Source organism: Abramis brama, assembly GCF_963993115.1.
Source record: "Abramis brama genome assembly, chromosome: 12".
Classification (NCBI taxonomy): domain Eukaryota; kingdom Metazoa; phylum Chordata; class Actinopteri; order Cypriniformes; family Leuciscidae; genus Abramis; species Abramis brama.
In genome coordinates this window covers 15,036,177-15,053,266 of record NC_139974.1, presented here as the reverse complement: position 1 = coordinate 15,053,266, position 17,090 = coordinate 15,036,177, and the positions used below count along the sequence as shown (strand labels likewise).

The 17,090-nt window shown below is 41.4% G+C and overlaps 1 protein-coding gene across 4 annotated transcripts in view; it reads right to left on the bottom strand.

Moving 5' to 3' along the window:
- pals2b (protein associated with LIN7 2, MAGUK p55 family member b) overlaps nt 1–17,090 on the bottom strand; it is a 33,488-nt gene that overhangs the window by 11,092 nt on the left and 5,306 nt on the right. The window contains exons 2-7 of one of the 4 annotated variants that reach the window (XM_084131475.1): nt 16,540–16,616; nt 16,402–16,435; nt 9,589–9,707; nt 9,155–9,307; nt 7,826–7,978; nt 7,428–7,655 (exon numbers count right to left, since the gene is read on the bottom strand). In XM_084131475.1, coding sequence (XP_083987601.1) covers nt 7,428–7,655; nt 7,826–7,978; nt 9,155–9,307; nt 9,589–9,707; nt 16,402–16,411 — 663 coding nt within the window. In that variant the 5' untranslated portion in view covers nt 16,412–16,435; nt 16,540–16,616. Of the gene's footprint in view, nt 1–7,427; nt 7,656–7,825; nt 7,979–9,154; nt 9,308–9,588; nt 9,708–13,109; nt 13,540–16,401; nt 16,436–16,539; nt 16,617–17,090 lie in introns of those variants that run through there. The other 3 variants (XM_084131476.1, XM_084131474.1, XM_084131477.1) reach the window with 3 other exon arrangements.

Here is a 17,090-nt window from a genome sequence, read left to right as displayed (position 1 = left end):
GAGGTAAAATGAAGCTAGAGAGAGACTCGCACGGGACCGGGAGAAATAACCCTTATTTTGTGTGCTAAAGTGTGCGTCTATTACTGATTGTGAGTATCCGTTTTAATCAGCAGACAATCATTATTAATCATAGTATTTCATTTCGAGGCAATTTTGTATTTGTCCACTGTTATGGAGGTAGTTTGAGTGAACAGTGTGAGAAGATTCACGAGCTGTGTTTACAATATAATATCACAATTGAGGATATTGTCAGCCTGTTCCGTATCTTTTTATTCATGTTACTATAATACTATACTTAATTATTTGTTAGTTCATTTGGGGAGTTCTGTATAGTGCGCTGTGTGATATTCATTGTCAGTTTATGGACACTTTCGGTTTCAACGTGCCGATTATGTTTAACAATAACAGCGCCAAATTACGTTGTATTGGTCAACGGGAAGTTATGTATATTTTGTCATTGTATAATGCAATGCAATGTGATGTATAGTGTGATTTATTTTGATATAACAGTCAAGTCATGTTATGCTGATTATTACAGGACAAATGAATCCTCAGTGTTCAATAAACCCCTTTGATCGAATCAGACTGTCCTGATCCATTCCTGTGTTCTGATCAACGCACCAAGAGAAAGGCTAGAGACATTAGAACCACCCCAGAACACAATCCTAATTTAACGATTTAACAAATTTGGTCCTTCGAGCCGGATATTGGCCATTGCTCTTGGATAAAGTGGATCTATCAGCTCTAATATGCAACCAGAAGGGGTAAATGCAGATGGTGGCAGACCTCAACGCCATGTTCGCCCTCCCGCCTATCTCGAGGACTATGATCTCACAGCTGCACGACGTAGACCGATCAGTCAGCCAATGATGCCTTATGCTGCAGAGGAGCTACAGAGAGGTGATTCATCAGATGCTGCCAGGATTTCTCCTTCCCTCTCTGACAGAGCCTCTAGTCCTGTGAGTCAGTATTCCTGGAACGTGGTGGACGAGTGGTCACCGGCTGCTTATAACAGAGAGCATTCTTATGAAAGACAACAGGTGAGAGCTCCCATGAGACAACAGGTGAGAGCTCCCATGCTCCCACAGCACGCAGGCCTTCGCAACCCATCTTGCGCTCTGAGTCTCTTCTAACACCACTTCCCCACTCATCTACTAACCGGCAGCCAATGCGGTTGGCCAGCACAGTTGCTGCACCAGTAAACTCAGATTCATCTGCCTTTAGAGGGGATTACAGCTCAGTTCCGACCTCAAAGCAGACTGTGGACTATAGAGATTGTTCTGTTCTGTCTAATCACCCAGAGAGGAATGCTGAGGAGCCATTAAGGGAACATGTGATGGTAGATTTCCTGGGTAAGATGCTTAGTGAGTTTCAAGTAATGAGAGATCATATACAAACTGGATTGCATGCCAAACGAGAAGTCACACAGTCAGTTAAGCCCCCTAATTGTTATGACTTCCCTCCTGTCAGCTATCCAGATGAATCTGTCCCACCGACTTTTCGCAGATTACCTTCACCACTCAATGAGTACAGTACCTACACCCATGATCCAAGTTGGTATCCAGAGCAGAGGTTTGAGCCTGTTAGGGCTGCCTACCTGCCTCAACCTCATGAAAGCTACAAGCCAAGGAGACCTAGGTGTCAGACACCTATGCCCAGAGCTTCCACCTTACATCCAGATGAGAGAGAGAGAACCTACCGCAGGCCTACACCAACTATTCCAGACTTCATTACGGGAGATCCTAGTGAGTTCACCAGACTAAAGCTTGCTCTGGAGAACCTTTTACCTCATGATGCTACTGAGCTCTTCCGCTATCAGATCTTGATGGATCATTTGAGATTAGATGAAGCCCGCCTGGTAGCAGACTCCTATCTTAACTCACCGTTCCCGTATAGTGATACCATGGCAGCTCTGACTGAGAGGTTCGGACAACCTTACAAACTACCTCCCGAAATGAGGTCGGAGTTCAGAAGACACATGTTTCGTCGTCCTGGTGCAGTGTATAACCTCCTAGACTTCTCTGAATGGTTACAGTATGAAGCGTGGTGTCAGAGCAGTGAGAGTCAAACTTCGGACCGCCGACGGAGGGTAGAGCAGAAGATGGACCGGGGGAGAGCGACAAACCCTGCCGGACGTTCAGTTACTGTACTTCATGGATCTGACGATAGCCCTGCTAAATTACCTATCGGACCAGCTCTGATTCCAATAACCAGTTCAGGGATCACCAAAGCGCAGCCCAAAGCTTTCTGTCCGTATTGTGACAAAAATGACCATTACCTCAGTCAGTGTGATACCTTCAAGTCCTTCAACAAACAGCAGATCAAAGATTGGATCCAGACAAATCACCGTTGTTGGCGCTGTGGGTGTGCACACCCAGCGGCTAAATGTACTCTCAAAAAGCCATGTAGTATCTGCAAAGGCAGACATCTACAAATCCTTCATGAAGTGAACTCCAAACCAGTGACTGAAGGATCTTGTCTGGTTAATTCAGCGACTGAGACCCTGTATCTGGATAAACCTACAGGATGTAGGAAAGTTGTCCTCAAGGTTGTTAGAGTTCTGCTCCGCCACAACGACAAGACTCTGGATACTTATGCCGTCCTGGATGATGGTTCGGAGAGGACGATTCTTCTATCCCCTGCAGCCACCAAACTCGGAATCCATGGTCCAATGGAGAGCTTAGCACTGCGTACTATCCGCCAGGATGTTCAAACTGTCAATGGTGCCGTAGTCTCCTTCCAGATTTCTCCGGTAACTCAGCCACAGAAAGTATTTCGAATCTCAGCTGCCTTCACTGCCTTCATGGCCTAGCGGACCATTCTTACCCTCTGAGTGTCCTGGAGAAGTATCAGCATCTGAAGAACCTTCCACTGCAGTCTTTCGATGGAGTACGCCCACTATTACTGATTGGAGCTGATAATACGCACCTCATTACTCCCATATCACCTGTTCGTCTTGGCCCCTCTGATGGACCTGCAGCTGTTCAGACAAGGCTCGGATGGACCTTGCAGGGACCTGCAAGATTCTTGAAGGATCAGCTGTCACCACAACAGTGCTTCTTCTTATCCCTCACCCCTGCTGAATTAGAGTTGAAGAAGGATGTTGAAAGGCTGTGGCAGATTGATGTCTTACCTTACCGCTGTGAGAAGCAGGCCACCCGATCCAAAGAGGACCAAGAGGCTATCAGTCTCTTGGAGACTAAGACGACTCGGGTTGAAGTAAACGGCATCCTCCGCTATGCGACGCCTTTATTGCGCAGGAAGCACTTCCCTTTTTTCTGTGCTCCTAAGGAAGCTGTGATGCCTAGTCTCAGAGGCATGGAGCGTCAGCTTGTCCGGTCACCAGAGAAGGCAGAGGTGTATAAGTCCGAGATAAAGAAGCTGGAGTTGACTGGTGCTGCCATCAAACTGCAGAATGAGGGAGAGGAAGCCACAGGAGAGAAGTGGTATATCCCACACCATATGGTCACGCACAATAGTAAGAACCGCCTAGTGTTTAACTGTTCTTTCGAGTATGAGGGGCTAAACCTTAATAACTCCTTACTACCGGGTCCAGTCTTGAGCCCTTCTCTTCTGGGTGTTCTCCTGCGGTTCAGGGAGCATAGTGTGGCCATAAGTGGGGATATACGCAGGATGTTTCATCAGGTCCTGCTACTGCCTGAGGACAGACTGCTCCTACGTTTTTTGTGGCGTGACCTGTGTAAGGATGACCCTCCAGATACCTATGAGTGGCAAGTACTTTCTTTCGGGACTACGTGCAGCCCTTGCTGTGCATCCTTCGCTCTGCAGCAACACGTGGCACTGCACAGTACGCCTGACGAGGATGTAAGATTCTCTGTAGACAGATGCTTTTATGTGGACAATTGTCTACAAAGTTTGAGTTCTGTTCAAGAAGCACGACTGTTAGTGGATAAGTTTTGTGCACTCTTATCCTCTGGCGGTTTTGACATCCGGCAGTGGGCCAGTAATGCAGCGGAAGTTGTCAGTCACCTACCTCCAGAAGCCAGGTCTCCTAAGCTGGAATTGTGGCTCTCTCAAGACAAAGCCGACCCACGAGAGTCAACCTTGGGTCTGAGTTGGCACTGCGAGCTGGACCAGCTTGGGTTTAAACACCGACCTGTCACATACAATGCCTTGACAATGCGGAGCATCTACCGGGTGCTGGCGAGTCAGTATGACCCGCTTGGCGTCATCCTTCCCTATACTACCAGAGCCAAGGTGATTGTGCAGCAGCTTTGGTTAAATCACCGGGACTGGGATGATCCACAGCTCCCAGGTGAGCTCAGGCAAGCATGGACGGACTGGGAAGAGGAGCTTAAATTCTTATCGCAGGTAACAGTCCCTAGGTGTTATAACCCCTCTTATATGGATACATCAGATGTATGCCGGGAGAATCACGTCTTCAGTGATGCCTCTGAGAAGGCATATGGGGCTGTTGCTTATCTGCGTTCGGAAGGTTGCCAGGGGGAGCTCCACCTTGCTTTTCTTCTAGCTCGGTCTAAAGTGGCCCCACGAAAGCGGCAGTCAATACCGAGGCTTGAGCTCTGCGCCGCTTTGGTAGGTGCCCAGTTGGCAAAGTTGCTCACAACTGAGCTCACTCTGAAGTGGGACAAGGTCACCTATTGGACTGACTCCACTATTGTCCTCCACTGGCTCCTTTCTGAGTCCTGCCGGTACAAAGTCTTCGTGGGCACCCGGGTGGTGGAGATTCAGGAGTTGACCGACCGGACAGAGTGGCGATACATAAATTCTGAAGGAAACCCTGCTGATGACCTGACTCGGGGCAAGAGACTGCAAGACTTTATCGGCCCCAACAGATGGCTTCAAGGTCCGAAGTTCTTACTGCAAACTCAGGAGGAGTGGCCCTCTCACCCTACCTCACACTTTCCAGACTCTGAAGATGCAGCTGAACTTAAAGGAGGAATCTTCTGTGGGATCACTAACACTGGGCCGTTAACTTTAAATGAAAGGAAATACGACCACTGGAAAGATTTGGTGGACGCAGTTGCACAGGAGCTGCATGGGGCGGCTGCCCAGGATAAATCTCCTCCAGCAAGTACTTACAGAGAGGCAGAGACTGTTGCCCTGAGAAAGATACAGATAAATAGTTTCCCTGAGGATTTTCAGCTGCTAAAATCCAACAAGCCAGTTCGATCCAATAGTCGATTACTATGTCTTTCTCCGGAATTTGACTCCGAAAACCAACTTATCAGAGTCGGAGGACGACTGAGGAGAGTGGAAGCCCTTGACCCAGCTACCGTGCACCCTATCGTACTCGACTCTCATCATCCTAACACTCAGCTACTGATTAAGGATTATGACACTCGACTCCACCACCCAGGACCTGAGCGAGTGTTTGCTGAGCTCCGCAGGAGAGTGTGGATTCTGAGGGGCAGGGAGGCAATTAGGAAGCACCAAAGGGCATGTCTCGACTGTTGTAAGTGGAGGTCAAAGCCAGCAACGCAGCAGATGGCTGATCTCCCTCCTCCAAGACTCAGATTGTTTAAGCCGGCATTTTATTCAGCCGGAATGGACTGTTTTGGGCCATTTGTGGTGAAATTGGGACGCCGGTCAGAGAAGAGGTGGGGTCTCCTATTCAAGTGTCTCACCACCCGTGCTGTGCACATAGAAGTGTTGGCCTCAATGAACAGTGATGCCTTCCTGATGGCACTGAGAAGGTTCATTGGTCGACGTGGCCAGCCTGCAGAACTGTATTCCGACCAGGGCACCAACTTCCGAGGTGGAGAGACAGAACTCCGGGAATCTTTCAGCTAACTCCATCCAGACTTACAACAGCTGTTAGCCAAACAAAGGATCAGTTTCCACTTCAATCCTCCGGCCTCCCCGCACTTTGGAGGTGTATGAGAGAGGGAGATCCGGTCTGTGAAGGCTGCCCTTCGTGCAACCCTAGGTTCAGAAACGGTGTCCGAAGAAGTGCTTCAGACAGTTTTGATTGAGATCGAAGCCATCCTAAATTCTAAGCCTTTAGGGTATGTTTCGGCAGATCTGGCGGATCTGGATGCAGTTACTCCAAATTGCCTGCTGATGGGGCGGCCAGATGGTTCTTTACCCCAAGTGGTGTATCCGGAGTCTGAACTTCTCACAAAGCAGAGATGGAGGCACTCCCAGGTATTAGCTGACAGATTCTGGACTGCATTTATAAGGCACTATCTACCGGCAATGCAGACGAGAGGAAAGTGGCAAAGACCATCACCTGACATCGAGCCTGGCACTGTAGCCATGTTAGTTGACCCCCAGCTACCTCGGTCCCTATGGCAAATAGGAAGAATTCTGAAAGTCTTCCCAGGAGCTGATGGCCGTGTCAGAACAGTGGAGATACAGATAAAAGGCAGAACGTATACTCGGCCTGTAGCTCGGCTGATAGTGCTTCCTGAAATCCCTGAAGGGGATGAGAATCCTGGAAGTCAAAACAATCAACAGAAAACCTGAATTAATTTCCAACGGAGCAAATTTCCAAATAAATTTAGGGGCGGCAATGTTAAAAAGGCGGAGCTTAGCGCACCTGTCAATCATCGTCCTGAGGTAAAATGAAGCTAGAGAGAGACTTGCACGGGACCGGGAGAAATAACCCTTATTTTATGTGCTAAAGTGTGCGTCTATTACTGATTGTGAGTATCCGTTTTAATCAGCAGACAATCATTATTAATCATAGTATTTCATTTCGAGGCAATTTCGTATTTGTCCACTGTTATGGAGGTAGTTTGAGTGAACAGTGTGAGAACTAAGATAGCGCGTTCGGCGCATTCACGAGCTGTGTTTACAATATAATATCACAATTGAGGATATTGTCAGCCTGTTCCGTATCTTTTTATTCATGTTACTATAATACTATACTTAATTATTTGTTAGTTCATTTGGGGAGTTCTGTATAGTGCGCTGTGTGATATTCATTGTCAGTTTATGGACACTTTCGGTTTCAACGTGCCGATTATGTTTACTTAAACAATAACAGCGCCAAATTACGTTGTATTGGTCAACGGGAAGTTATGTATATTTTGTCATTGTATAATGCAATGCAATGTGATGTATAGTGTGATTTATTTTGATATAACAGTCAAGTCATGTTATGCTGATTATTTCTTATTTATGTTTTATTGTAGAACCACACATACATGCCTCACACAGACAAATGAATCCTCAGTGTTCAATAAACCCCTTTGATCGAATCAGACTGTCCTGATCCATTCCTGTGTTCTGATCGACGCACCAAGAGGAAGGCTAGAGACATTAGAACCACCCCAGAACACAATCCTAATTTAACTATTTAACAGTAATACTTCACAATATTACTGTTTTACTGCATTTACTTGGTCATAAGAGACTAAATTCTTAACAACCCCACATTTTTTAACAGTAATGTTTATGGATATTATTGTGTGTGTGTGTGTGTGTGTGTGTGTGTGTACCTGTGGTGGCGCCGGAGCATCTCTGTAGCTGGGCAGTATTTTCAGCGTTATTCCTCCACTACATTCTTTGAGCATCTCCTGGAGCTCAGTGGGATTATTGCCAACGTCCTTCCCATTCACCTCCTTTATGATGTCACCCACGTGCAGCAGCCCCTGCCTGTCAATCAGCCCTCCGTGGAGGATGCGGGCGATTACCAGGTCACCCTTGTCCATTCGGAAAGTCACACCCTGGGCAAACGAGTAATGACAGGATATATATATATAATGAGACGCTTTTGCCCAGTTGGATCATCTGCGTATTGGACTGGATATTGACTGAAATTGTGACTGGATGAGATTTTAAAAGTGTTAATTAAACTTGTGGCCATATACAAATCTATATATTCTAAAAAACACACCAAAGGTTCTCCTGCTTTCTTGCGGATGCCAATCATCCTGACCGCATCAGCCTGCATAAGAGCGTTGTTTACTGCTGCATCATTGATCACTTCATGAGGGGCTGGGGCTTCATAGCACTTAGACGCCACCATGTCATGGGCCTCCAAAAGAGACTGAAATAAAAGAGAGAATGTGAGAACAAAATACGGTAGAAAAATGAGAAAATACATATTAAAAAAATGGAAGAAAAAAAATTAGAAGGTACAAGGCACGAGATGAGAAAAAAAGAAAGGGTGCAAGATGAGACGACACGAGATCAGAAGAGAAAGGGACGAATTGAAGATGAGACAAGAAGAGAAGATAAGATATGAGATGAGACAAGATAAGAAGGTACAAGAAGGGAAGGCATGAGATGAGATGAACCGAGAGGAAAGGGTACGAGATAAAACGAGACAAGAAGAGAAGGAATGAGATTAAATGAAATGAGTAGAGAAGGTATGAAGATGAGATGAGATGAGATGAGATGAGATGAGATGAGATGAGATGAGATGAGATGAGATGAGATGAGATGAGATGAGATGAGATGAGATGAGATGAGATGAGATGAGATGAGATGAGATGAGATGAGATCTGCCACAGACCAGGAAAAACCTAGTCTAAAGTCAGTGGCGCGTTGCGCATGTTATTCAGACGCTATTTTAAGGGCGCATGCTTGGTCATAATGTAGCGTGTGGACAACGCGCATACACTTTGATTCTCTCATTTACACAGACGCAGTAGTTCCCATTTTTGAAAACCATACATAATTACAAGGAAAAATATTCCGCACGAGGGAAATCATTGTTGTGTCCATGAAGATTTGAAAAAATAGTCATAAATCTAGCTTACACATTTACCCAAATTATTATACGCCTGTTTAACCGAAGCTAATTTGGGTGGGTTTCTCCCATCCCCATACAATGTCACTTCTCTGTCTTTTACGGCCCTGACGAGAACGTCGGTCTCCTCGGCTTTGAACCGCTCCTGGTGTGCGCCTGGCAAATTCGCCTTTATAATATCAATCCGCCATGGAACAAGCGCGCCTGCTTTTAAAGGGAATGTGAGATGACGCTCTGATTGGTTTATTGCACGTTACGCCCAAACCACACCTATGAATAATGAAGCTACAGACCAACCCATTTTAGATTTGCGTCGGGCGCAAGAGTCAAGAGTCAAACTTGCGTTTCGCGTTTGATACTTGCATTTCAGATCGTTAAAATAGAGCCCGAGATGAGAAAAGAAGGTATGAGTTTAGACGAAACAAGACGAGAAGGTACAATATAAAATGAGATAAGGTACAAATATTGTACCTGAAAATGGGGCTCCTGCAGGATTTTGGAGAGCTCTGCAACACTGTCATCTCTTACACTCAGCCCGCTGATGTCACCCAGAATCTCAGTCACAAGCTCAACATTATTCTCCTGCACAGCCTCCAACTTCACGTCCTCCAAACGTTCATGAGCCTGAACACAAACATCTCATCAATCCATGAACTGATATTTCTGACAGTATCTAGTTGCTCCTCTCTGTGTATTTATCACAAATTTAATGGCATGACACATTTTGATTGGACAAATCGGCATGACTTTCTTAAGGTGTCGATCATGAGTGTGATTTCAGACACGCGTTTAATATCCAATAATTATTCATATCATTCAGTTACAAATTAAATTTGTTTTCAGATTAACCTTATTAGCAATGCAAATCAGCTAGAGCAAAGCCTGGGCAGCTGAGTGTACTTTACCTTGGCCAGAGAGCGGACGATAGGACTCTCCATGATGCCTTTGAGGAAGATGAGGTCAATGTCTTTAGCCCCAGTGGTGGAGGGCAACTCGCCCAGGTTCTCCAACACCTGCTGCATAGCTGCACGCATACAGAAAGAAAGCTGTTACGACACAAGAAACACTCCTTGCAACACTACGAGTAATACACACCAGGGTCAGAGAACAGGACAAATGTTTCATCTGTAAAATAAAACAAACTTCACATTACAATATCAGATGGCTGAAATATAACACCACCCTTACACAATACTATCATCTCCTTATTGTACGTGTTTAGCTATTCTTTTGTCTTCAGTGTTCATTTGATCCACTGAGGTTTTACTTGATCTTAGTGCTAGGTTCGACACTATACAGAAGATCATGACATATACTCTTAGATCGACTACAAAATTACACTGGTATTCAGGGACAGAAATTAAGGTGGTTTAGATCGTACCTAACAGACCATTGGCATTTTATTTAAACAGGGAATTATCAAAATTGACTTCAGTAAATTATGGAGTGCTGCAAGGATCTGTGTTAGGCCCTCTGCTATTTTCAATATACATGCTGCCCCTTGGTAATATTATTAGAAAACATGGAATTAGTTTCCATGGAATTACTCAGAATTTCATCACGATCAGATGAAATCTCTAAATTATCCAAGTTGACAGAGTGTGTTAAAGATATAAAGTATTGGATGACCAGTAATTTTCTTCTATTAAATTTGGATAAGACTGGGTTTATTACTTATTGGGCCAAAAACCTGTACACAGAATCTCTTAGAATTAAATTTGCATTTAGAAGGATGTACTGTTACTTCATCCTCTACAGTTGAAGACCTGGGTGTTATATTAGACAGCAACTTGTCTTTCGAAAATCATATTTCATGTTACAAAAACTGCCTTCTTCCACCTCAGAAACATCGCTAAGCTACGGAACATTCTATCTGTTTCTGATGTAGAAAAGCTTGTTCATGCATTCATGGCCTGTAGACTGGATTACTGTAATGCATTACTAGGTGGTTGCCCTGCATCCTCAATAAACAATCTACAGTTAGTCCAAAATGCAGCTGCTAGAGTTCTTACCAGGTCAAGAAAATATGATCATATAACACCAATTTTATCATCTCTACGCTGGTCAACTATTAAGTTCCGTATCAATTACAAAGTATTGCTGACTATAAGGCACTATAAATGGTTCAACTGATCTTCTATTGCCCTACAATCCATCATGCTCTTTAAGGTCACACAACTCTGGACTTTTGGTAGGATATCGAAGTCCACTAAAGGAGGGAAAGCGTTTTCACATTTGGCTCCTAAACTTTGGATTAGCCTTCCTGATAATGTTTAGGGCTCAGACTCACTCTCTCAGTTTAAATCTATATTAAAGAAACATATTTTCCATTTGCTTTTCTGTTTCTACCTTGGGATGCCCTGTGAAGACATGATGCCAACCCCTGCCAGGATTTCAGATGATGCAAACTCCGAATCAACATGCACCACTGCCAAATTTTCTATATATTGTAATCAATATGATCACAACTTGTAATAACTGCTTTAGTTTAATAAGATCATTGTTTCCACCTAAATGAATACATGTTAGCTAACTGCATGATTTGTATTATCTAAGAACTGTACATTTCTGACATAAGGACAATACTTGGACACAGTCACCTATATATATATATATATATATATATATATATATATATATATATAAGATCAATATAAAAATATATTTAAAAAATTTACATTAAAAGTCAAATATTAAAACCACTTATTTAAATAAATCGAATATATACTTATGTATTTAAATTGTATTTATTTATTATTAAGTACTTTTAATGTATTTATTAAGTAAGTATTTATTATTAAAATTATATATTATTTGTTTTTCAAAAACTTTGTGTACTCATACTGATGTTAAGACCACTCTCTAACACAGTCATTGAAAAATCTCCCTCAATATCTACACACACACACAACCATTTTGCAAGGCCAAGCACTCAGTGAGTCACGTGACTACACAGGTCATAGCCTGCAGTAGCGTAATCCATCTGTGACAGTAGAACAGAACAGAGCACTTATGTGTGCTTGCACATTTACTCTCATCAGGAAACAGTAGGCGAGAGCAACAGATCAATATTTAACATCAGTTCAGTGGTTTAATTGCACTCACTTAATTCAGGTCAGACACTACTTCAGAAGCAACCATCAGCAAGCTTTGACATTGAGACACTGTTTATTTTCTATTGCAAATATGTCACAGAGAAATGCACCCCGGGGCATCCCTTATTTGGCTGAACAGAGTACATAATGGATGAAGTGACAGAGTAATAAACAATTGAGGGGGAAATAAAACACAAATGAAGTTGCACACACACTCAAAAATGAGAACACGCAATTAACATTAACATATGTGTGCACGAACCCTTTCATAAAAACGTCCTCTCATATCTGTCAAATTCTGTAAACTGTGTTTTAATTTGGTTTATTTTAAAGACCTAATTAGAGGCATTAGCACTCTATTTGACAGTTAAATTGCAGTTTTGGCATGTACTGTTATTACACTCCCAAAGTTTTAATTACACACATGATTTACTGTAAATTCCGTGCAAACAGTGAGCTCTAAATGTCACAAGAAAATGCTTGAGTAACACACTCACTGGCCTCAAAATTGCATGTTTTATCAAAACATATTCATTGTGAAATAATTTGACCAACTCATATGTTTGGAATAATGTGGGAAAAGTCAATAATCTTGCATATAACATCAAATGAATGATTTTTTATTATTATTCCCAATTAAACAATACAATATTTCTTAAGTCTGTTTTTCCCAAACTTTAGTCCATGAAGGATTGGCTGATAAAAAATATAGACTTAAGTAATTAAAATAATTTAACCTTATTGTTATTATACTTACTAATTAATATAATAATATTCTTCAATAATATAACTGACAATTATGTGTCGGTATACATAAGTGTTTGGATCAACTTCTTATAGCAAACAGTGACTCATTTAGGTTCATTAACTATCAGTCTAGTTATTTTAATGATATAAACAAAACTGTTTCAAAAATTTCAGATCATTAAAATCAGGCTATTTCAAAATAGACAACAAATTAAAGCTTCAGTGCTGACTGAATCTTGTGTGTAACCTTTACATTTTTCTCATTCTCAAGTTTCTCAGCCTCAACTTTTGCAAGAGATCCTCTCTCCCTCACATTCAAATTCTGCTTGATTTTCTTTTAATAAAACATAAATTAACAAATAAAACAGACATGCAACAACGCATCTGTCAAACCACTGCTACAAGCTACGCTCTCGACATACTCTGATCGGCACGCTTTGACACAATCTGGCAACCCACACATGTTCTCTTTTGGTTTGTTCAGAATATTTCACACCCAAAGATATTTCACAAGAGCCAAGAAATGACACTCATATTTGAACACACAATTACAGAGGATATGGAAAAACATGAAGATCTCTAACCTCCAGATGTCTCTGCACTCTCTGCAAGTTCAGACGCCCCCTCCCCAGTTTCTCCAATGTCCCCGGCATCCGAGTTAGAACCTGCTCCGTTTGAGAACGTTTCGCCTAAAGTGAGAATCATTCCTGACCTTTGCTCTGTACCAAAACTGCACAAATGCTGACTTGCCTCTGCCAATGAAAATAAAGTGACTGATAAAATAAAAACCTAGACAGAAACTCTTCTGACTCTATGAAAAAATCAGGCAGGAGGTAGAGTGAAAAAAGAAAGACAGAAAAAGAGGCCGAGAGACATCCAAACAAAGAAAGGAGAGCCTTACAGACGTCTGCTAAACACAGATGTGGACACACATAAATATACATATACATACACAGATCCTCTTACTAGCGCTTCACTTAAACACACACATACTGCCCTCCCTCCAAACATCTAATCCCACAATCCTCTCCTGCTGTTTCAGACTCCACCCCCTCACATCAGAGACAGCCCATCGCCCAGTTAAGCCCCCCAGTGGATCTTACATAAGTGTCCTTATATAAGCTCAGCAACCAGGGGTCTGTGGGGCCAACGCAACATTCACCCACCCTCATTGAACATGTCTCCCGCTGATTTTTCTGCAGGTCTCATACTTTTTGTCCCAATCCTGGTCATACTTCAAATCCATGGTGTTCATGCATGGACTTTCGCAGTAAATGCATGTACACTCAACACCTCAACACAAGACTCAGTGATCTATATATGAAGAATGTTCACAGTTTCTACGGTCACACTCTGGACTGACATGTTTGAGACCACAGTTTGCTCATATTCTGTCAGATATACAAGCTTTAAATGCATGTATAGATTGTGATGTTTTATGCTTGGATTGAATCAGCTGTGTGTCAGTGATGATAATGTTAGTTGGGGTCAAATGCATTCGCTTGCTGGATGTATTAAAAACAGCTCACTTAGTTTTTACAGTGATGACTTACTATAATTTTTATTTCACAACTCTCATTTCATGACCATCATAATGAACCAAGAATTCCAACCAAGCTGGTAATAAGCAATAACCATCAATCATACCATTTCCAAAAATACATCATGCACATTGCATTAGGAATGAGTCAATTTGGTTTCTTCAGGTGCCATTTATCAATCACTGGCACTAATTGTTAACATTTACATTTAAATATTTAGCTACTATCTGAAATGAATAAAAATTCACTATACTGTTCAAAAGTTTGGAGTTGGTAGGATTTGTTGATGTATATGCTCACCAATGCTGCATTAATTTGATCAAACATACAATAAAACCAGTAATATTGTGAAATATTATTACTTTTTTTCTATTTTAATATCTTTTATATTCTATTTTAATAAATAAAATGTATTCCTGTATACAGTCACTTTTGTAAATGCAATGCATCCTTGCTAAATAAAAGCATTTCTTTCTTTTGAATGGTGGTGTATATTTATACATTTCAGATAAAGAAACATATTATTATTTATATATTTAAATATAAATACATTTAAATATATTTAATATTAATATTCTGTCAATAATAAAAGAATGTTGTTTATCAAATACTATTTTAAATAAATATTAGGATTTTATGTGTGCTTTTTGAGTGCTTATTGGAGTTCATCTGGAAACACTGGACATTCAGCTCCCAAATTATCAATGGTATTCAATTCGAGTTCCAAAAGACTGAAAAATTTCCTTCCCAGCAAAAGTCCAAAAATCATCATTTAAAATAAATCTTTGTTCAATACTGGTACAGTAGTGTAGTCTGATCTGAGGTCAGTTTGTAAGATGCACCCAGCAATGACAGTCACTCTCTTGCACAGCTGTGCCGTAAGAGGATAGGATCTGTCCCTAATCCAGCCGCCCCTCCCCCACACCTCCCTCTTTTCCTCCCCCCTCTCATGGCATTGCCTTCTGTAAATCTGAGCCGGATTTTAATCTCTATCCAACTGTGGATTAGGGAATCCATTATGAGCTTGCTGAAGCCAGGCTGAAAAGGCACGTCCGGGCATCAGGTATGTAAATGACTCATTGGAGAGGCGGAGAAAAAAAGGTGACAAATAATGCCTGAGGGGAGAGATACTTCCAGGAAGGGTCCATATGTTTACTGCACATGTGCTTCAAATGATGCATTTCAGAGGAAAGTGGCAGTGAGTTTAGAAGATGAATTTAGCAGCTATTTTAAACTTTAGCATTAGCTAGTTAACCAAATAGCAATTTTGGATCATTATACACACTTATTTATTAACATAAATTTGAGAAAACAATTCCAAAAGTATATCAGGAGACATTGAATTATCAAATTACATCTGACAGCCCATGAACATGCAAATCATCACTAGCTTTCACGTATAATCTGCAGTCGGAGAAAAAGCCCATTATCTTTGTAAGGTATTAGCTTGGAGGCTAACTCAAAGTTACAGATGGAGAGCCTTTGCAAATTTGTGAAGCTAAGCCTGTAGAATGTACCTTTAAGAAGCATTTTATGTCTACCATGTCCCATAGACATTATTAAAGACACCATTATTAAAAACCCAAATAAAACCTTAGATTTCCCAACAACTGTTAGTATGTTTAGTGAACATTTGCTCTTGGTTAGCAATAGCTACAAAAAATATTTTAGTAGGCTTAAATCTGTGAAGAAAGACTATGAGGACTTATCTGACCTTCAAATAATGGAGTTACATACATATATTTTTGTATACAATGTACCCCTTCCCAAATGTGCACTGATATTCATGGTTAAACATAACAATGATGGATATTACAGTTTGACCATTTACTATAAGTACTTCACAGTCGCTTTTTGACTTAATGACCTCTGTCAGCTATTTGAATGTCCGTGAATCATAAAGGTGGCAAATGTATGACTCTAATGAATATACTATTAATTATTATGCAGCATATTCAACATTTCCAAAACATTTCTCAAACACATTTTCTTTTATTTCATCACATTACTTATTACTTACATCTTTGGTTCCAGGCACCAAAGACTATATGCATGTTGGTTTATCTTCAAAACTTGACCATGCATATTTCACAGTGTTATATCTAAAATTATATCTTATTAATCTGTATCACTTTATATAGGCCTACTGTATCTCTTGTGTTTACATCTCTCAGATACCTACAACTCTTTATAGGCGACCTGAATCACCAACCACTAACCAGTTATTTTACAGCAATTTTAGGACTGGTTTATGAAAAAAGTGCTTGTACTCATAGTAAGTTGCAAGCCAGATAAGTACACTCAGTCTTTCTTCTTCTCACTTCAACATCTCTACCTGTGATCATGGCTGCCGATAAATGAGATTCCAGCTGTAAAGACAATGTCACATTCACTACTGTTCATATACTATCAAGCAACATTGGAACAATGAACACACAAACACTCCACAATCACAAACTGACACACGACTCACTTGTGTCCGATGAAGTTCCCGCTCCCTCCCCGTGCTGCTACAAACTTCTCATCTACTGCTCCACGCAAGTGCCGAATCTATAGAGAGAAAGACCATTTTACACTGATCACGCACACACTTCTCTTCTTGGGTCGGGACGGAGACTGTCACAGCCCTGATCCTGATACAGCGGGGTCATTGTGTGAACTGTTACTTGAGGTCAGAAGGCAGTTGGCTGGTTTGTTGTGTTAAGCAAAATCCACTATGCTTCTGCTCCATTGCTCACCTCATGTCACAATCTTAAAAATGTATTCTTTATAAAAGCAATGCATGATGATGATTTATTGGCATGGTATTTGCCATATGTCATGTTTAAGACATATCCCATATATGATGTTCATATTGCTTGAATATCACACATAAATTTAGCTTTAGTTATTCATGTGTTATTGACAGGGACAACTGTCAGAAGACAAAGTGTTCATAAACTTCAGTGGGTTCAGTGGGTTTCTATACGTTATTAAATGTCTTAAATGGTAATATTTAATATTTTATAATCATAATATTTTCAA